Source organism: Spermophilus citellus, assembly GCF_964194105.1.
Source record: "Spermophilus citellus genome assembly, chromosome: 13".
In the NCBI taxonomy this organism is placed as follows: domain Eukaryota; kingdom Metazoa; phylum Chordata; class Mammalia; order Rodentia; family Sciuridae; genus Spermophilus; species Spermophilus citellus.
Window position 1 is genome coordinate 81117447 of NC_138193.1, and position 22083 is coordinate 81139529.

A 22083-nucleotide genomic window follows, 5' to 3' on the forward strand; every position below is an offset into this window, starting at 1 on the left:
AGGCTTAAGACTTCTGAACTTAGCATGCAGAGGGAATGTCTGTCACTAGCCTATCATGATTAAGTGTGTTTTGCAGTGCTTAGAATTGTTTGCTGTGAATTGTTTGATTGTGTCTATTGCAGTGCCTAGCATTAAAGATTGTCCTTTTCTTGATTAAGAACCTATAGAGTGAAAGTGTATTGAGTAATTTGAGACTAAAACATTGAAAGGGGCAGAAGCATGTGGACATTCTTTATTTCTCCCCTCCACTGCATATGTTGCAATTTTGCCCCCTCACGACAGTGAGGGAAAGAACTACAGTCACCTTTTTATGTGCGTGAATCCCAAAAAACTATGCTGAAGATTGAATTGCTGGAGAATACATATACAATTTAATAAAGCTCAAAATCATACATGTGCACCAAAGCTACAAAGATAAACAAGGCAAGGTGACTTAAAATTCAGATAAATTGATTAAAAGTGCAATGTCTTCAACCTGAATGAAGGTTTAGGTTCCTGGAATGTGTTTCCTCATGACCCTAATTAATGCCCCTCGAGATCGCATAGCATCTTTTTCCTGAGTTTTCGGCCTGTCCTGCCTCCAAGAGTTGTGTTTGGTATTCAGTGATTTTGTTTAAAGTACTGAATCCTGTGACAATTTCCCTTAGGGACCATTTTCAAGGCTAGAGTCTGACAACGCTCCAATAGTAGAGCAAATTAACTAGTTGCTGAAAAAATAAATGAAGTTTCGCATACTTCTCATTTTAGGCCAAATTCTTCTTATGGCTTCGGTTCAGTTCCTGTCCCAATCACTACCCCTATAGATAGAGTCGCTGGGCATCTCGTTTCCGCGGCCCAAAGTGGTTTTGCCCCGATATCTGCGCTGGAGAAAAGGTGTGGGAAAGGGTATAAAGTCGGGGTTGAGACCCAGGAGTGTGAAGGCCACAGTCCAGGCCGCCCAGAAGGGGATGGAGTGCACACGGAACCCGCCAACTCGGCTAGCCCCGTCACTGCGCAGACTGTACAGTCGCGGTCTAACCAAATTCTCCTGCCACCGCCTCCCCGCGGTGACGTCACGGGTTTCCGAGCTCTTGATTGGAGGGGCTGCATTTGGTCCACTCTCGCGATGATTACTCCTCCAGGTCCCGGCCCTGCCCCTCTCCGCCCCGGCCCGGTAGTCGGCTGTAGACCACGTTGCGTGCCGCTGACACGACGTACACTGGACCAGTTTCCGGGGCTTGTCCAGACCGCTACGACTCGGCTCAGTCTCTCACGAGGTTTGGCTCCGAGGCGTCCTGTTGCCAGACCCGCGATAGCGCGGGAATCTCCACTGCTCGACCGGGCCAGTTTTCTAGGGCTGCCTGGAGAGTCAGTCACATCAGTTCCCATCTTATGGATCGCCAGAATTTGGCGGCTGTGAAACTCATTTCCGGTCGCTTGGGTCTCCATGGAGACAGCCCTTTAACCACTTTTTCACCTGTCATTCCCCGGACTCCACGTGGTTCGGAAATCGCCCAGAGAATGTTGGTGGGAGGCATCGAGAAAGGTGTAGATGGGAGGGAAGCAGCGATCAAAAGGGAGGCAGTAAGTGGGACCCTTGAGTACAATGTGCTGAGCACCTTTTGGCTACTTACGTAATTAAGGTGAACCGGGAATTTTCCATTTTGGGGAGGTCCAGTTCATCAGGATACACGTTTAGGCATCACTTGAGCATGCATAATCCCTGAGCCTATTTTTGTATAGTCCTGAGGGCTCCAGCATCAAATCATGCTATAGACTTGCTCACCCTTCACCTGGGAATTGTCTCCCCAATTACCTTAAGATCTTTCTCACTTTTCGTTGCTGATTGTTTATTTCCCTAAATCTAATTATAGCACTTTTCAAATTCCTCACTTTTCAATGCTTCTCTAGCTGCATCCATTTTTTATAACACTTTTTGATTAAGTGGTTCCTCACCTGCCATTACGATACTGATACTTTACTTCCCAAACGGACCATAGTTTCTTTAGTGGCAGGACTAGCTGTCACTTTGTTGTCGAATGCGCTATAGATACCAGGTAGTCTACCTTTCTGCCATTAAATGTGTATACCCCTTCTAGAACATCTCTGCAAATGCTTGTTAATTCACCAGATATTTATTGAGTACCTTCTATGTGCCAGGTACTCTTTTTAGGAATTGAGAAATCCAAAACTGAACAAAATAGATTAAAGTTGCTCCCTTCAAGAAGTTTACCACTAGGGGAGACAGACGATATAGAAGTGAACAAGATAATGAATTTTAGTTAGCTAATAAGTGCTGTGAAAAAAATAAAGTCATAGCAATGTTAAGTATGGTGTCATTTTAGATAAAAAGTCACAGAAAGCTTCCCTTAGGATGTGGTTATTCAAGCAGAAACCTGAGTGATAACAAGAAGTTGTGAAGATGTGGAATGAATATTAATAGGCAGATTGGGAAATGCACAGCTTCTTAGGTGTGAAAAAGAACATCAGGAAGTGCAAAGACTCTTGAGGTGGTGAAGAGTTGGTTGATGTGAAATGAATAGCAGAGGAAACCAGGGCCTGATTATTTAGGGCTTTCATAGCCAGAGCCTCTCAAGTTTGGATTTTATCCTAAGTGTAATTGGAAGCCCTTAAAAAAGGTTTAAGAAAAACAGCAATTAGATTTGATTAGTATTTTTAAAAGAATGGACTCTTTTTGGAGGCAAGGATAAAGAGGCGACTAGAAGAGGCCATGTTAGGAGTTCAGGAAACTTGTGTTCAGTTTCTGTTTGGGTATTCCCATGCTGGGAAATTCTGCTTGAAAGCTTGAAAGGTAGCCCATTCCTTAGTTGGAACATGGAGTTCTTCCTGTGGAATCTGTCTTCCTGAAATCCACTGTTTCTTCCTTGGATGCTCCATTATTTGTGGTGGTTCCTTCAAGTACGTTACCATCCCTGTACATACATGTCACCTCACCTGGTTGGATGACTGAGGAATCAGCACTCTCTTGATCTGGCCAATTTTTAATGTGGCTTTTAGCAGTCAGATTGTGCTGTTGACTCATGTATTGCACTATTTCAAGTCAGATTTCACCTCTCTCTGGCTCCCCATCCTGAATTTCTGTGGTGTATGTGTTTTTTTGTTTCTTATTTAAATGCAGCATTTTACTTTTATTTCTATTTTATCTTAGTAAATTCCATGTTGTTCATCATTGCAGTTTATTTATCTGATTCTATCACTCAACATGTCCTCCCAGTTTTTTGTCTTTTACAGAGGCACTATGTTATATCCTCCAGTGTTTGTTTCATAAACAATGCTAAAACTGCTAACTGTATCATGAAAAGAGGCTTATGGCATTTCCCTAGTGACTTTTTCCCGATGGCATGAGATTATTAGTATGTAGTCTTTGAGTACGGTTCTTTTTTTTCTTTTGTTTTATTTATTTATTTATTGTTTGTTTGTTTGTCTATTTATTTATTTTCATGGGTGCTGAGGAACCTAGTGCCTCATACATGTGAGGCAAGCGCTCAACCACAGAGCTACAACCACTGAGCTATAACCTCAGCCCTTGAATAGGGTTCTGTAGCTCATTATGAATCCTTTGATCTGTTAGCTAAAACCAAACTCACAACGATAGTATGTAAAAATTTTCTTTATAAAATAGTTTGCAGAAAACAAGATATAGCTGTACCTTGTGGCCAGTTTGGCCCAGTTAATTATTTTGGAAAAACTGTTGGTTTCTCTAGTTTTTACTATAATGAAAGTTTGTGTATTTTAAAATACAGAAACTGGTTTATAATGGGTAAAAGTAACTTTAGAAAATAATAAACTCTTATTGAGCTTAAAAAATCTTACGTTTCAAGGAAGAAACCCGTAGATCAGTTTTTCTCTGCTTCGGCATTTTGCTCCCCAGGGGACAGCTGCCAATATTGGGAGTCTTCTTGGTTATCACAACTTGTTGAGAGGATGGTACTCCTGCCATCTACTGGGTAGAGGCCAAAGAAACTCTAAACATCCTGCAGTGTAGGGGACAGCATTCCTCAATGAAGAATTATCCCACCCAAAATGTCAGTAGTGTTGAGATTGAGAAGCCCTCCTGTGAACAAGGCCTTAACACTCTTTTTTTCTTATAGTAACTGCTGTTAATTCTATTTAAAATGGGTGTAAAGAAGAGGAGAGAAATGCATGTTGCTGCATTGACAGTTCGTCATCAGGACCTTGAAATTTTGAGATGTAGGTGATTTCAAAGTTCATTTACTAAATACCTTTTTTTTCAATCAGTTTGCAAGTAGAGTGTTTTAATCCCTGCGACCCCATAGCACATAATTTTCAAATTCTATTTAATTTTTCATGTTTCTTATATCCAGTTTTAAATGTAAAATGGTTTTCTTGAATTTTGACTTCATACTAAGGTCTACTTGCTTTTTTGGTTTTAAAGATTTATAGAATTCATAACAAAGGGAAACTTATTTACATATAGTTAAATCATTGACTTTTCTTTGCATTTGTTATGTAGCTTTTGCTGATGGGGAAGGGAAAAATCTAGCTTCTTTGCTGTTACATTGTGTGCAACTCACAGATGGAGTGTCACAAATCCATTATATTAAACAGGTAAGGCCGAATTATTACTCATGGGTGTATCCTGAAGGTTATGCTATTATAGATTTTTAAAATTAACTGACAGCGGGGCTGGAGATGTGGCTCAAGCGGTAGCGCGCTCGCCTGGCATGTGTGCGGCCCAGGTTCGATCCTCAGCACCACATACCAACAAAGATGTTGTGTCCGCCGAGAACTAAAAAATAAATAAATAAATATTTAAAAAAAATTAACTGACAGCTTTTGGCTTAAATTATTCAATGTCAACTTATTGAATAATATCAAATTATTCAATATCAACTAAAGAATAGGATTAAAAAAATCTCTTCTGTTTTTTATATAGTATTTATTCATAGTAGTAATAGAAGCCATATTCAGACTTCTATTATAATTAGAGCTATATAGATAGGCTAGGAAATTACTATACTTACCTTTTTAGTAATATTAAAAAAATTTCTGTAGATTTGAATCCTCAAAATTTTTCAGCAGGCACATTTAAAAGTTAAAATATAAAGATTGTCCTCATTAGTATTTCAATTACTATTTGAGTTTACCACTTGAGCTTACATAATATTTCTTTGGAAAGAAATTAAATAGATTACCGATACTACCATAATTTTAAGAATGCTGCAAATTTTCTCTACCTTAAGCCTTTAATAGGTCTGTAAGTCTTAAAGAGATAGGTCTGGAGTAGGAAGAGGGATTTAGGAGCATATATTGAAAAGGTTAATAAATACTAAAAATAGATATTTTAAATCAGTACAATATGGAAAACATTCCACAGTACAATCAGTATAATTGAGATTTAAAAGAGTATTTGTAACCAACCATATTACTTTGTTATAGTTGATATTAGAAAAAATGACTTTGAATTTTTTTGGATTGTAGATTGTGCCTCTACTGGAGAAGTTAGATAAAAATGGCCTGTGTGATCCCACTGTTCAAAGTTGTTTGGATATTTTAGCAGGCATTTATTTTTCTTTGAATCTGAAGAATCCCTTGAAGAAAGTATTGGCAAGGTAAGGAAAAAAAGGAAGGGAAGTTGGGTATTATAAAAAGTAACCAGGGCTGGGGTTGTAGCTCAGTGGTAGAGCCCTTGCCTAGCATGTGTGAAGCCCTGGATTCGATCCTCAGCACCACATAAAAATAAATAAATAAAGGTAGTTGTTTCCAATTACAACTAAAAAGTATTAAAAAAAAAAAAAGTAACCAAAGTTCCTTTCCTGTTCTAATAAAACAAATATATCACTAAAAATTTCATTCATACAATCTCTCTTTCTTCTCTCCCTCTTATTCTATCTCAGTTTCTTTTTAGGTCACAGACCTTAACGAACAGACTGTGGCTTTGGTCTGGGTGATAGTTCGCTGACTCTTGGTTCAGTCCACTTCTTGCTATTTTTTTCTCTATTTGTCTCAGCTGTTTCAATGTGGATAATGCAGCAATACAGAACAATATACTTGATTTAAAAATGTCAAGCAGTATAGAAATACACAAAAAATGAGGCTTATATTTCACCATTTCTGGTGAAATATCAGTTAACATTTTGGTATCCATCTTTCTAGACCTTTTCTTTATGTTTAGCATATGTGTGTTGTATTTTAGTTTTTATTTTTTATATAAGTGAGATTATATTCTACATAATGATCTAGAGCTTGTATTTTAACTAAACAGCATCTTAGAGATATTTCCATCTCAGTATAGTCCTTTTTATTTTTTAATAATGGGAATTGAGCCCAGGTGTGCTGTATTGCTGAGCTACATCCTCATCTCCTCCTCCGGCCTTTTTTTTTTTCAAATTTTGAGATAGGGTCTCACTTAGTTGCCCAGGCTGTCGTTGAACTTGGGATATTTCTGCTTTATTTAGTTTCCTGAGTTGCTGGGATTACATGTTGTGCCGCTGTGCCAAGCTCGTTAGTTTTTTTTAAACTGTGGTAAACAGCACATAACTTAAAATTTACTTTCTTAACCATTTCTAAGTGTGCAGTTCAGTATTATGAAGTGAATCCATGCTGCTGTTCAGCAAATTTCCAGAACCTTTTCATCTTGTAAAACTGAAACTTTGTGCCCATTAAGCAACTCCCCATTTCTTCCCCAGCTTCTGGTAACCACCACTCTACTGAATGTTCCTAGAAATTTGGTTACTTTAGATACTCCATGTAAATGGAATATTTGTATTTGTCTTTTTGTGACTTATCTTATCTCACCAAACATAATGTCCTCAAGATTCATCCATGTTATAGCATGTAATAGAATTTCTTTCCTTATGGATATTTGTTTATATGTATATGCCTCATTTGTTCATTCATCCATTGATGGACGTTTGGCTGCTTCTACCTTTTGGTGACTGTTTAATGTATCTATGGACATAAATACTCAAATACCTCTTTGAAATCTTGCTTTTTGTTCTTTTGGATATATACTCAGAAGTGGGCTTGCTGGATCATATGGTAATTGTTTATGGTTTTTTGAGGAGTTGTCATCTTGTTTCCTATAATGCAACATTTTACATTCCCACCAACAGTCTTTATTTTAAGAGCTACAGATATATTCCCTATTATGGATATATCAGAAATGTATTTTCTGATTTTTTTTAATCACTTTTCCATTGATAGATATTTGGTTCATTTTCAGCTTTCCTTATTTCAACAATTTTGCAATAGTATTTTTTTTGGGGGGGGCTGGTACCAGGGGTTGAACCCAGGGATGCTTAACCACTGAGACACATCACCAGCCTTTTTTTTTTTTTTTTTTTTTGTATTTCATTTAGAGATGTGGTCTTACTGAGTTGCCTAGCGCCTTGCTCAGTTGCTGAGGCTGGCTTTGAACTCACGGTCCTCCTGCCTCAGCCTACCAAGTCTCTGGGATTACAGGCTTGTGTCACTGTGCCTGGCTAATATTTTTAATCTTGTTCATAATCATGTATGTGTATACATGAGAGAATTCCTAGAAATTGAATTTTTAAGACCAAAAGTTATTCATGTTGAAATTTTTATAGCTATTATTAAATTGTACTCCCCAAAAGTTATTCCAGTTTGTACTTCCATCAACAGTGAATGAGTGCCTGTTTCTTCATAGCTCTCTAGCACTGGTTAATATCATTCTTTAAATCTTTAAAATATAAGGGTGATAAATACTATCTTGTATAATTTGCATTTCCCAGATGCTCATGTAGTCAAACATTTTTTAATGTGTGAAGTTTGTCTTTTTAATCATTACATAACCTTTGTATATCTTCTCATAATTTTTTTCATTTGTAAGAACTATGAGTAGATTATATGCCATATATATTTCTTTTTCTTGTTTTAAGTTTTCTTCATGTTATCTTTTAATAAAAATTAAAGAAATATTTTGTTATCAACATTATTAACACTTTTCTTTGTATAGATTCCTGAGCTTCTTGCCTTACTCATATGTTTTCTCTAAGATGATGATAATGATGATGAAGAATCATCCTAGGCAAGCACTCTCTACTGACCTGTATTCCCAGCCTTCTTCTAATACAAGATTACTAGAGAATTATTTACTTGTCTTATAATTATTATTATTTTTTTGTTCAGCTTTAAAATTCATCTGGAATTAAGTCCTGAGTATAATGTGAGGCAGAGGTTCAACTTAGTTTTCTTTTTCATATAAAAGTCACTAATCATCAAACTCTTGAATAGTCTTGTCTTTCCTCACATATTAGGGATGTTATTATTGTGTTATATATGCTTACGTAAACAAGAGTTTTATTGATTTTAGACTTGGGCATGTTCATTGATGTACCACATCATAGTCTTATTTATTGTAGTTCTATAATGTGGTTTAATTATGTAATTGTATGTTACCTCTCTACTGACTTTCTTTTTCAGAGTATTCCAATTTTTGAATTTTTGAATTTTTTTCTTCCAGAAAAGCTATTCAATCAATCAAAAAAAAAAAAAGCCTATTGGTTTTGATTTAGATTTTTTAAAAATATAGTTATTGATAGACCTTTATTTTATTTATTTATATGTGGTGCTGAGAACTGAACCCAGTGTCTTACACATGCCAGGCGAGCGCACTACCGCTAAGCCCCAGCCCCAACCCCTTGGTTTAGATTAATTGAAGTAAAATTGACATAAGTTTAATTTATCCACTCAGTAAAGTTTTATTGACTACCTACTATGTTTTAAACAACCTTCTAGGAATTGGTGATATAATGAATCAAATAATCTAGAATGGGGTTGTATTACAAGGGGAAGATAGAAAATAGACAAAATAAACAAGTTACAGGATATTAGATGGCATGGGAGCTAAGGGATGGGGGAAAGAACATCAAAGGTGGGGTAGTGATTTCAGTGTAAAATACACTGGCCATTTCACATAACTTTGCTCTATGTGATAAGGTGATTTTTGATTATTGGGTATTTGAGAGAAGAATGTTCTGGGTGGAAGAAATAATAAGAGTAAAGACTGTTAGGTTGTCAGAGGCCAGGGTTGTCAGAAGGCCATGTAACTAGAGCTAAGTGAACAAGGAGATGAGGTTGGAGAGCTAATAGTGGATGGTACAGATTGTATAAGGTCATTGAAAACTGTGTTTGTATGCATGTGTTTTGAAGTTGTTGAAGGCTTTTAGGCAGGTCAGCTCTACATATGTGTGGGTTTTGCATTCAGCCAACCATAGATCAAAATATTCAGAAAATTGCTGGGTGTTACACTTGTACAGACATTTTCCTTGTTACCATTCCTAAACAATACAGAATACTAACTATTTACATAGCATATACATTATATTGGGTATTTAAGTAATCTAGAGATGACGTAAGTATATGGGAGGATGTACACAGATTGTATGTAAATACTATGCCATTTTATATAAGAGACTTGAGCATCCTCACATTTGGTATTTGTGTGGGATCTTGGAACCAATTCCCTGTGAATACTGAGGGAGGACTGTCACATGGCATTTTAGAATTATCACACTGGCTTTTCTGTTGAGAATGGTATAGGAGATGTGAGAGAAGCAATATGGAGCCAGGGAAACCAGAAGAGAAATGATAGACCAGGGAATTCCAGTGATGGTGATATGAAGTTGTAATTTTCTGGCTATACTTTGAGGGTTTAGTTCAGTATTTCTACATTTGGATGATTATCCTCCTTCCTCACATATTGGCAGTATGAAGTTGTCAGATTTTTAATATTTGATTCTTTTTCTAGCTCACTAAATGGCCTACCTAAATTTTTTCTAACTGAGGCTGTACACAGTTTTACTTCTCGTCTTCAAGAAGAATTGAATACTACTGATCTGTACTCATATAGGAAAGTAATTGACAATATATCTTCCTGTATGGAAAATTTTAATTTGGGTAAGCCAGCACTTTTCTAATACTTTTTCTGGATAATACCTGTCATGTCATTATTTTTAAATGATGTTAAGTTTAGTGAAATTCCTTACTAATATTATTTTTTTCCCCCTATAGGTAAAGCAAGTATTAATAATCTTCTTAAAAATGGTAAGTCCTATTATTTTATTTTGTTCTTAGGGTATTTTGTTGCTTATGTGTCATTTTGGAACTGGTGCTTTTAAGTTTTTTGGCAATAGGAAAAAATCACTAAAGTATATCATGCTCTTTTTAAAATCTTTGCTTCTCTATTATGATATTTTAGAAAACCGATTTAAAATATGTTCTTGTACTGAAGTTAAAATTCCCAATTTTAAGTTCTGTATTGTCATTATATTCTTTTTGTTTCAGTACTTCATTTTCTGCGGAAGAGTTTAATTGAAATCCTAGAAGAAAATAGGCAAGTGCTATGTATTTACATGCTTGTGGTGTATGTGCTTATAGTTGTACATTCTCTCTGTACAAAGAAAATTTTCAAAAGTTCTCAGAATGTGTTCTTTCTGTCCTTCTCCCTTAATGTTAGACCTGATTATTTCAATTTATTCTATAGAGATTTGATATTTAATTTTTTAATTTTATTTATTTTGTTTTAAAGAGAGAGAGAGAGAGAGAGAGAGAGAGAGAGAGAGAGAGAGAGAGAATTTTTTTTAATATTTATTTTTTAGTTCTCGGCGGACACAACATCTTTGTTTGTATGTGGTGCTGAGGATCGAACCTGGGCTGCACGCATGCCAGGCGAGCGTGCTACCGCTTGAGCCACATCCCCAGCCCACTGATATTTAATTTTAAAAGTCAAATTATTATGAGAATAAATGTGAAAGAGAAGAGCCCTTCTCCTACCTTTGATCCTTTTTCATAATTTACTGTTCTTATTTCATGGGGCGAAGTTTCCTACGTTATTTCTCTGATGATATTAATGATGGTTGTTTTTTGTTTGTTTGCTTCAAGTATTCTTATATTTACATGCTTTTATTTTTTGTAAGTTGCTTTTTTTCTGTTTGCTGGGTTTGGTCACTATATTTCCTGCTAGAAACTTTCCTGTCAGAAGTCTAGTGATCTTTTGGGTATTCATATTTAAAAATAGGGCACTGAGGGCTGGGGATCTGGTTCAAGCGGTAGCGTGCTCGCCTGGCATGCGTGCGGCCCGGGTTCAATCCTCAGCACCACATACAAACAAAGATGTCATGTCTGCCAACAACTAAAAAAAATAAATAAATAAATATTAAAAATAGGGCACTGAAAATTGATTTGCATCTCTGTGCATATGAATGGGGTTGATTGCAGGTTTTATTCTAGGCTGGTCTGGCTGGGCTGTATCTTGATGGAACCCTTTATGTCACTCTCTTTAGGTCTTTTTTTGATCTAGTGGTAGATTCACTATGAAAGAATTGTCAGATCACTGTCTTAATATTCTGGTTGCTGAATGAGGGCAGAAAGTTGAGGTCTTGGCTGTAGGCATCTGTTGTGCATGCATTTACACAATTTTCCTGTCTGCAATATGACATTGTGTGTGCTGTTTTTTTTCCCAGACACTTGACGGTTTATATTCTCTAAAGGTAAACCAATTGTCTGTTGGCAAGGGAATGTGATGCAGAGTTCTCAAGTAGGCTTGTAGCCAGTCTTTCTGTTTTCAGCTTTGCATTTGTCTCCAATTCAAGGAATGCTTAGTGTCCACAATCTCTGAGCCTTTTAGGCTCAGAATCACCATACTTTTAAAGTATGATGGTTGTCTTGTTTACTGCCCTTATGTATTTATGTCTTTATGTCTTAAAGCCTATGGCTATTGGTTTAGGAAGGTTCTGGAAGGGAACAGAAGTAATACCTGTATGCCATCTTCAACTTGATGTCTCCTTCTGCCACACTAGAAGCTCTTTCTCTGTCTCTTTTTAGACAGTTCTTCATCAGCTCTTCTCTTAAATATGGGTTTAATTCTTTTCATTTTATTTGTTCTGACTGCTTAGAATCATTCTTTTTTTTTTTTTTTTTTTTTTTTTTTGGTATTATCTACCATCTATATATTCAGGATTCCCAAATTATCACTCTAAGTTCTCTTCTCTGGGTGGTAGGCTTATTTCTGGACATCTCAAGTTGGATATTTTACAGGTACCTCAAATTCAATATATCCAAAAGAGAGTTCCCTCTCTACCGCCCCTAGAACTAGTAGCTTCTATTCTACTTTTTGTAGCTTTTTGAATTTACCTGTTTTAGGTACAGAGAATCATATTTGTCTTTTTGTAATAGGCTTATTTTACTTAAAAAATGTTTTTAAGAGTCATATCTGCAGTAGTATGTATCTGAAATTTATTCCTGTTTGCAAATAGTCTCTCTATATGCCACATTTTGTTTATTCATCCGTATGTTGATGGACATTTGGACTTTCTCTACCTTCTGGCTATTGCGAATAATGCTGCTCTAAACATTGGTGTTCCATGTTTGAGTCTCTGTAGAATAGCTGGATCATATGATAATTCTGTGTTTAATGTTTTGAGGAATGGTCAGTTTTTTTAAATTTTAGTTGTAGATGGACACAATACCTTTTATTTTATTTGTTTTTATTTTTATGTGGTACCAGGAATCAAACCCAGTGCCTCACACATGCTAAGCAAGCGCTCTACCACTTAGCCACAACCCCGGCCCCCAAGTGGTTTATTTTGACTTACTTTTTTTTTCTTTCTTATCTGATAATGGGGATTGAATCCAGGGGGCCTTTATCACTTATTTTGGGACAGTTCTTGCTAAGTTTCTTAGGGCTTTGCTGAGTTGCTGAGGCTGGCCTTGAATTTGTGATCCTCCTGCCTCAGGCTTCTGAGTGGCTGGGACTACAAAACATTGTAGCATGTGCCACCATGCCTAGCTTGTCTTATGATTTTTTTTAAATATTTATTTTTTAGTTGTATTTGGGCACAATACCTTTATTTTATTTATTTTTATGTGATGCTGAGGATCAAACCCAGGGCCTCACACATGCTAGGTGAGTGCTCTACCACTGAGCCACAACCCCAGCCTGCCTTATGATTTAATAGGTTTACTCTATGTTCTTCTGTGTTGAAAATAGACTGGGGGATAGGGCATAGCTCAGAAGTAGCGCTGTTGCCTCGCATGTGCAAGGCCCTGGGTCAATCCTCAAGAAGGGCAAGAACAGAAACTGAGAGATTGATTGGAAGCTATTGCAGGAATCTTAGCGGGGAGGAGGAGCGGGTTTAGGCCAAGATGGTAACAGTGGAGGCCATCAGATTCTAGATATTTTTTGAAGGTAGAACCAACAGGAGTTTCTTATAGATGGAATGAAGGGAGGAAGGGAAAATGATTGCAGTGTGTTTGTAGATAGAGATTCCAGCAGATGGAGCAGGAGTTAAAGATAAGTTCACATATTTTGAGATAGTCAAGTGAAGATATTGAATAGGAAGTTAGTGAATGAATCTGGAATTAAAGAGATCTAAATCAGTGAAAGTTTGGGTATTGTTAGTAGATACCCAAACTCTGGCATAAAAAGAGAGGGAGAGGCTGAGAACATTGCTAAGTGGTAGAGTGCCTATTTAGCAGGCATGAAATCCTGGGTTTAATCCCCAGCACCATCAAAGCAAAACAAACCAAACAAACCCCCAAAAACAATTAGGGAGAAAAAGGTAGACTGGTTCTAGTGTTTAAAAAGTGATGTAGGAAATCTAAGAGAGCATAGCATGTTGGAAGCCAGTTCAAAAAAGGGTATCAAGGTTGAAGGAGTATTCAAGTTTAAGTTGTATTATTCATTCTTGAATTTTTTTCTTGATTTCTTACCTTTTCCTTAAAATAGGAAGTGCGGTTAGTCATTGGCTAAAGAGGTGCCTGTTGAGGTAAGAGTGTTGAAAATTTACAAAATTGGAATGTTTGGAAGATAGAGGCTTATCTAGCATAATCTAAAATTAATTTTGGCCCTTTGAGGAGTGTTTATTTTGGAGAGGTATAAAAATGATAACAAGTATTTGAATTTCCTTTTTTAATAATGTCTTTTCTTCTTTGTAGAAAATTTGCTGGAAATCATATTGTTCAAACACAGTTGATGAATGACTTGTTGGTAGGCATTAGAGCTTCAGTGATGTTAATACAGAAAGCACAGACTTTCCAGGGGAATCTCTGGAAGGCTTCCAGTTCTCCCATATGGCAAAGTATGTGTGACTTGCTGAATATTTTCACCAAGTTCTTAAGTGATGGTAAGTGTAACAGCAAACAAATTATGGTTCTAATTGAGTGTCAGTCCATTCTTCCTAAAAATGGTCTGCAATACATTTTACTGAGATGTGGAACTTCTTTTCCACCCTCTCAAAGTGGGAGAAAAGTCCTGGATTACATGTTTTTAATGACTTTTTCTATAAAATGTACCAATTCAGCAAGGGTTAATGTTGAAGGACTTTTCTAAGTGTGTGTGTATTGTATACAAAAGAAGAAAACCTAACAATCTTAGTGTTGAAAAACTACAGACTTTAAGTAGCAAAAGAAAATTCTGTATAGAAGAAATTTCCAAATTTTGAGGGAAGTTTAGAAAGATGAGAACGACACTTACATTTCTCCTTAGCAGCAAGAGCTATTTTCAGATAGTGACAATTGTTGTTGATTGTGGGCCTCATGAGTACTCCTTCTTGTATCTTACATGTCACTTCTGTCCATAGGAACTGTACTACTAGGATACCAAATAGATGAGAGGAAATTTCTATTTATTTGTTTATGGTGCTGGGGATTGAACCTAGGTCCTCATGTGTCGCGTCTACCCGCCGGCAGGAAAGACGACAACAGCAGGATTCTTCTTTAACACACTTTATTGGAAGCTTCCATGAGGTATAGATGAGAGAAAAAGGCCCCGGGCCCGAAAAAACCACCCCTTATATACTTCAACTGCAGCCCTGCTCGTACACCATTGGACAAAGAGTGCATAGCAACACAGCAGCAGCCAATAGAATGATAGACCCAGCACTTGCACATAATGCAAGAGACACCCAGCTCCAGCTTGTGCAAAGCAACAAGCACTTCTTGAAAACAGTTTGTTCCAGGAGCTGGACAATTGATACATTGTATTCTAGGGAGTGGCTGAAAACAAAGAACTGGGTCTCAGCCCAAGAATTAGGCTCACGCCCACACAAGGCAGCACAGCAAAATGGCTCTCTACAGTTCCCCCCTTTTGTTTTCTAAAAACAATACAGGCAAGAGTAGAGGTGAATTGCCATTACTCATACTAAGCCTTCAACCAGGAACCTTATCAGACCCAAGGCACGGGTCCTAAAGCGATAGAAAAGCACTAGTGTGGAAACCCATCTGCGTGCAATGGCAGTAAAGCCGGCAGAGTGCAAGGGCTTTCCAACACTAAGAGAATAGCAAGAAGAGACATGTCGTTCCCAGTGCAATGTCCGTAAACTTGGGGTGCAACGACCATGTCAAAGATTCACTGTTTAATTTGCGCAAGCCAAACTTGAGGTGAGTTGCCATTTTCTAAAGCTGCAAGAGCTTGTGTGAGCATAGCCTTATCATGAGCATTGCGGGCCTTAAGGCGACAGAGAAACCACAAGCAGAGAACCATACCGAAGCAACACATTGCACCAAAAATGCCTACCCCCACCCACTCTTTAAAAAAGGAAAAAGCTGAAGATATCCAATCGGTGATTTGACCCAAAGTTATGGGATCGACGTGGGTACTATTCAAGACAGCTATCTGGGTTAGTTGAGACTGGATCAGGTCTTCCGCTGCCATGGACCAATTTCCAGCCAAGTATTCGCCGATGATACGGGAGGCATTCCTGGAATCATTAAATCATGAACCGGCATCGGCATTGGCCAAGCCCGTGCCACTGCCCACCACTGCATTGGTGTCGTCTGCGTCATCGGCATCAGCACCAGAGCCAGGGCACTCAGCAGAATGAAGATCCTCATCGCGGGATTGCCGTGGTAATTCTTGTTGCTGAGTAGCTGGCGCCAAGACTCTTCTTGTCAGGCGTTCCGGGACCCACAACGGTTCCGTGCGATCCTGGGGAAAAACACATACGGATCCTCGTGCCCATGTCAGCACGGGGTCAGGGCCGTTCCATTGGCCCGTAAGAACATCTTTCCACTTAACATAGCCAATCACAGAGGGCTGAGGGGACACATGCCTATCGGCCGCAGAGCGACCATGAATATCCAAATTCAAAAAATTAATGGTAAAGAGAGCTAAGGACAGGCGTTCTTTAGGAGTATGTTCAGCTCCTATTCCCCCCTTTTGTTTTTGTAAAGTTTCTTTTAAGGTGCGATGAGCACGTTCAACAATGCCTTGTCCTTGAGGATTGTAAGGCAAACCATGAGTAAGTTGTACTCCCATAGCAGAACAAAAGGATGTAAATTGTCTGCCAGTATAAGCAGGTCCATTATCAGTCTTAAGGGACGTGGGCGCACCCCACGCCGCCCAGGCTTCCAGGCAATGGGTAATGACATTACGTGCCTTTTCTCCTGATAAAGCAGAAGCATGAATAATTCCAGAGCACGTATCAACAGAAACATGGACATACTTGAGGTTACCAAAGTCAGGTATGTGTGTCACATCCATTTGCCATACAACCAATGGCTTCAATCCCCGTGGGTTTACTCCATAAGTAGGGGGATGAAGAAATGTGACACAATGGGGACAGTGTAATACTATCTGCCGAGCATCCGCTCTTGAAATGGAAAAACGCCTGCGCAGCGTTAAAGCATTAACATGGAAATTTCGGTGAAACAATTTAGCCCCCTCTAAGGAGGAAGCCAAACAGATCAACTGACTTCTAGTGGCTAAGTCTGCACAGGCATTACCCTGCGATAACGGGCCAGGAAGAGAGGTATGGGCCCGGATATGTACTGGATAAAAAGGAGCAGTGCGGCTACAGATAAGCTGTTGAAGCTGATTAAAATAAGCAGATACATTACGTGCATCATTAATAGCTCCCACAACCTCCAAGATTTTTAGTGCTTGCACCACATAGATGGAGTCCGAAATGAGATTAAAGGGAAAAGGACACTGTTTAAAGACTTCAATAACAATTTGCAGTTCTACCCATTGTGGATTTCCAGGAGCAAATTGATGCTGAACAGGGGGAGAATCATTAATTACATAAGCTCCCATTCCAGACTTGGAACCATCAGTAAAAATGTTAACAGCCCCCGGAATTGGAGTGGATGAAGTTACCTTAGGGAAAATGATAGGATGTTCTTTAACAAAATGGAGCAACGGGTGAGAAGGGTAATGATTATCAATATTCCCTTGAAACGAGCAACATAGAATAGCCCAGTTATCTAGAGTAACACACAAATCATTAAGTTGAGCTTTAGTATAGGGTATAATCAGAGAAGAGGGTGATTGTCCGAAAAATTGAATGCTTTGCTGAATCCCTTTAAGTGCTAATGCTGCAACAGCATCAGGATAATATTCTAAGGATTTTCCTGGGGATACATGTGGATGTATCCATAGCAAAGGTCCCTCTTGCCATAGTACTCCAGTAGGCTGCCGCCTAGTGGCAAGCACACATAACTGGAAAGGTTTGTCACTCTGGAGCCTGCATAAAGTAGCATGTTGTATAGCTTCTTCTACTGTCATAAGGGCCGCTCTAGCCTCTTTGGTGAGGCTACGAGGGGAAGTAAGATCTGGATCACCCTTAAGAATAGCATACAAAGGCTGCAGCATAACATTAGAAATATGTAAATATCCTCGTATCCAATTAATATCTCCTAGCAGTTTTTGAAAATCATTTAGAGTTTGGAGATCCTGAGTTCGTATGGTGATTTTTTGTGGTCGTAATTTGTCATGCCCAATTGTTGCTCCCAAATACTTAACAGGATCCCCTGTTTGAACCTTTTCAGGTGCTATATGCAGACCATGTTGAGCTAACAACTTCACGAGGTCGTCATAGGCCTCATGAACTGTCTGCTCTGATTTAGCAGCCAATAAGACATCATCCATATAATGAATGATCTTGATGGAGGAATACTTTTGTCTGAGAGGTGCGAGGGTCTTCCCCACATACATCTGACACATCGTGGGACTATTAGCCATCCCCTGCGGCAACACTACCCACTCAAACCTTTGATCTGGTTCCTCGTGGTTACACGAGGGAAGGGTGAAGGCAAAACGTTGCGAGTCTTTAGGATGCAAAGGAATAGAAAAGAAACAGTCTTTAATGTCAATAACAATAATGTGCCAGCCTTGAGGAACAGAGGAGAGCAGAGGCAGTCCTCTTTGAATGGGCCCCATAAGTTGCATTTGAGCATTAACTGCTCGTAGATCATGCAGTAGGCGCCACTTCCCTGATTTTTTCTTAATGACAAATATGGGAGTATTCCATGGAGAAGTAGAGGGTTGGATGTGACCCAAGTCAAACTGTTCTTTGACTAGAGCGTGGGCTGCTGCCAATTTAACCGAGGGAAGAGGCCACTGAGGCACCCAAACAGGCTCCTCGGTGAGCCATGTTATGGGTATTTGAGTCTCAGCGGCCCCTAGGAAAAACCCAGACCAAATCTATCAATCTTTTGATGATCTTGTATAGGATGTTTGCGTCCCTGCAAATGTTTTCCTAGTCCTAGACCTGGCCTATACCCCATATTTTGCATAATCTGTTGGGACACTGGGGAATAGTCATTACTAAGAGTAAACCCCATGTCTTTCATCAGGTCACGGCCCCATAAAGAGATAGGTAAATCAAGCACATAAGGCTGAAAAGTACCATTATGTCCTTCCGGGTCTTTCCAGCATAGATGCCTGCAGCTAATCTGAGGAGCTTGGGCATATCCAAGTCCCCTCAGAGACTGATCAGAAGTTTGCACTGGCCATCCCTTAGACCAGTCCTTAAGTGCAATAATGCTACGGTCTGCCCCTGTATCGAGTAAGCCCACAATAGATTTACCCTCTATACTTAATTCCAAAGTAGGGCGATTGCTCATATCTAGTGACAAATAAGCACAATTCCCTCCGGTGGTACCAATCTCATTCCCTGTCCGTGGCCTTGAGTCCGCAGGGAAATGATCATGTAAACTAGGCAAAATTAGTAATTGAGCAATCCGATCCCCTGGGGAGATGGACACAATGCCCTTTGGAGCTTCCACCATAACCTTTACTATCCCTACAGTATCAGGACTTATGACTCCGGGAAAAACATGAAGACCTTGTAAAATAGAGGATGCACGTCCAATTAGCAAACCTACAGTGCCAGGTGGTAGAGGCCCTTTGAACTCAGTTTCCACCAATTGAACCCCCATCTTAGGTGTTAACACGAGTCTGGAGGTGGAACAGAGGTCCAATCCCGCGGCACCTGTAGTGGCTCTCCGCGTTGCATGGGATGGCGTAGAGACGGCCATGTCTCGGGTTCGGGTGTGACATTCTCCACTGCCCCATATATTTGCGGGCCCTGGGGTCGAGGGCCCCGTCGGCCGTTTTTTGGCCCAGCTGAAATAGGCTGTCCATGGATGTCCCTCACTGATCTACACTCTCTTGCCCAGTGCCTCCCCTTTTTGCATTTTGGACACAATCCTGGTGGACGAAGGCCAGTGGAAGGGCCACTGTAAGGAGGTCCAGTAGAATTGACATTTTTGGGACACTCACGTCTGACGTGACCGGGTTGACCACACTGGAAGCATGTCCTGGCGGCAGGACCGCCCCCTTTTGCAACCCGGAGGACAGCAGCTGCAAGACCTGCATTAGTTAAAGGTCCTCCAATCTCTCTACACACTTTCATCCATGCTTCTATGCCTTTGTTCTTATAAGGAGCGATTGCTGCTTTACATTCCTTGGTGCATTGCTCAAAGACCAATTGCTTGACAAGGGGCATGGCTCTATCAGGATCCCCAAAAATCTTTCCAGCAGCATCCACCATCCTTGCTACAAAATCTGAAAAGGGTTCTGTAGGGCCTTGTAAAATCTTGGTCAAATTACCAGATACCTCTCCTCTATTTGGAAGTGACTTCCATGCCCGAATGCAAATGTTATTAATTTGATTATATACCTCAGGAGGGAATCCTGTCTGTTGATTAGCAAATCTACCTTGGCCCAAAAGCATTTCCTTATCCCAATGCGGATGTCCTGCTGCATGGTTTTGGGCGGCTTGTTCTATAGCGCCCTCTAGCATAAATGCTCTCCAGTCCAAATATTTACCGGGGGAAACACAAGCCCGAACAAGGCTAGCCCAATCAGAGGGAGTCATACAGTATCTAGACAGACTCTCCACCTGAGTTAGTGTGAAGGCGGCATCCACTCCATAAGTGCGCACAGACTCTGCCAGGGTCTTCACAATTTTGAAATCTAAAGGCTCCGAAAATCTTCCCCTATTATCATCCTGAAAAACTGGATAAGCAAGACCCATCTCAGCATTAACAGCCTTCCATGTTTGAGCATGGAAAGCTCTCCCCGAAACACTTCCACCATACGGCGGTGGATCCGGTGGACCACATTTCTTGAGCCCCGATCTATCTTTGTTCCCTTCTCCGACAGCTAAACTCCCTAGCTGGCGAGACAGCCTTCCAAGCTCCTCCTCCTCATCCTCCTCGTCCTCTGACCCACTTTCGCATGGAGGCGTGCGCAGCGCACTGAGATCTGGATACAATCGTTTCCTCCCCTGTGTCTCGCTCCGCACACTTCCATCCTCCCGAGATACCTCACCTTTTGCCGGAGGCAATCGTCTCCTCCCCTGTTTCACGCTCCGCACGCTCCCATCCTCCTGAGATGCCTCACTTCCTGCCGTCTCTGATTTCTCCTCATGTAACTGTTCTAGAACTTCCTGTCCTAGAGCAAGTGCGTCATGACACCTGCCATCTGTGAGGCAACTACGGACTATCTTCCAAAGGGGTATCACTCCGCCCTCTAATATGCCCTGCTCAGAAGCAAAGTCGAGATCTTTGCCTAACTTATCCCAACTAGGTATAGTAAGACTGCCCGAATATGCAAACCACGGTGCAGCAACATCTACCTTCTGTAAAAATCTCTGTAAAGTGCTATGCTTCACTTTCAGGCCCTTGGAGCGTAACAGACCATCTAGGGCCGAGAAAAGCGGACTTGAAGGTGCGGCACCCCTGACACAACAACAAGAAAAACACAGAAAACAAAAGACACAGACGACAAAAAGAACACAGAAAACAAAAGTAAAAGCACACATTGCAGCTGCAATAAAATATGAGGCCTACGGGGTCCCGCTCTCGGGGACGAGGGGTCCGCTCACGGACGAGGGGTCCACTCAGGGACGAGGGGTCCACTCACGGGACGAGGGGTCCACTCACGGGACGAGGGGTCCACTCCGGGACGAGGGGTCCACTCACGGACGATCGGTGCACCACTCCTGTCGACTGAAAGTTCTGATTTTCCCGGGTTTCGGCACCACTTGTCGCGTCTACCCGCCGGCAGGAAAGACGACAACAGCAGGATTCTTCTTTAACACACTTTATTGGAAGCTTCCATGAGGTATAGATGAGAGAAAAAGGCCCCGGGCCCGAAAAAACCACCCCTTATATACTTCAACTGCAGCCCTGCTCGTACACCATTGGACAAAGAGTGCATAGCAACACAGCAGCAGCCAATAGAATGATAGACCCAGCACTTGCACATAATGCAAGAGACACCCAGCTCCAGCTTGTGCAAAGCAACAAGCACTTCTTGAAAACAGTTTGTTCCAGGAGCTGGACAATTGATACATTGTATTCTAGGGAGTGGCTGAAAACAAAGAACTGGGTCTCAGCCCAAGAATTAGGCTCACGCCCACACAAGGCAGCACAGCAAAATGGCTCTCTACACTCATGCATGCTGGGTTAGTGTTCTACCACTGAGCTACATCCCCAGTCTTGTAAATTTCTCTTTATACAAGTCCTTTAACAGCTGGGACTGGTGGTGTAGATCTGTAATTCCAGCTGCTCAAGAGGCTGAGTCAGCAGGATTGCAAGTTCAAGGCCAGACTAGGAACTTAGCAAGACCCTATTTCAAGAAATAACAAAAGGCTAGGGTTGTAGCACAGAGGCAGAATGCTCTTGGGTTTAATTCCCATTTAAAAAAATAAGATTCATCTAATAAATTAAAAAAAGAAATGAAGTGATTGAATATCATCAGTTTGAAACTCCCAGTGATTTGATGTAGGCATTATTAAGCATCAACAATTGCTAACATTACAGAAACCAAAAACGAGGCTGTAAGAGGCTATTAAGGAAAGAAGCTATTTT

The 22083-nt window shown here is 40.1% G+C and overlaps 1 protein-coding gene across 1 annotated transcript in view; it reads left to right on the forward strand.

Moving 5' to 3' along the window:
- Positions 1-1125: 1125 nt before the first annotated feature.
- The window catches only part of THADA (THADA armadillo repeat containing), a 329564-nt gene continuing 308606 nt past the window's right edge, over positions 1126-22083 (forward strand). Inside the window, exons 1-8 of the mRNA XM_081264069.1 lie at positions 1126-1256; positions 4092-4191; positions 4475-4569; positions 5443-5573; positions 9734-9882; positions 9997-10029; positions 10270-10318; positions 13921-14108. Of these exons, the coding sequence (XP_081120195.1) occupies positions 4116-4191; positions 4475-4569; positions 5443-5573; positions 9734-9882; positions 9997-10029; positions 10270-10318; positions 13921-14108 (721 nt within the window). The 5' untranslated portion in view covers positions 1126-1256; positions 4092-4115. The remainder of the gene's footprint in view (positions 1257-4091; positions 4192-4474; positions 4570-5442; positions 5574-9733; positions 9883-9996; positions 10030-10269; positions 10319-13920; positions 14109-22083) is intronic.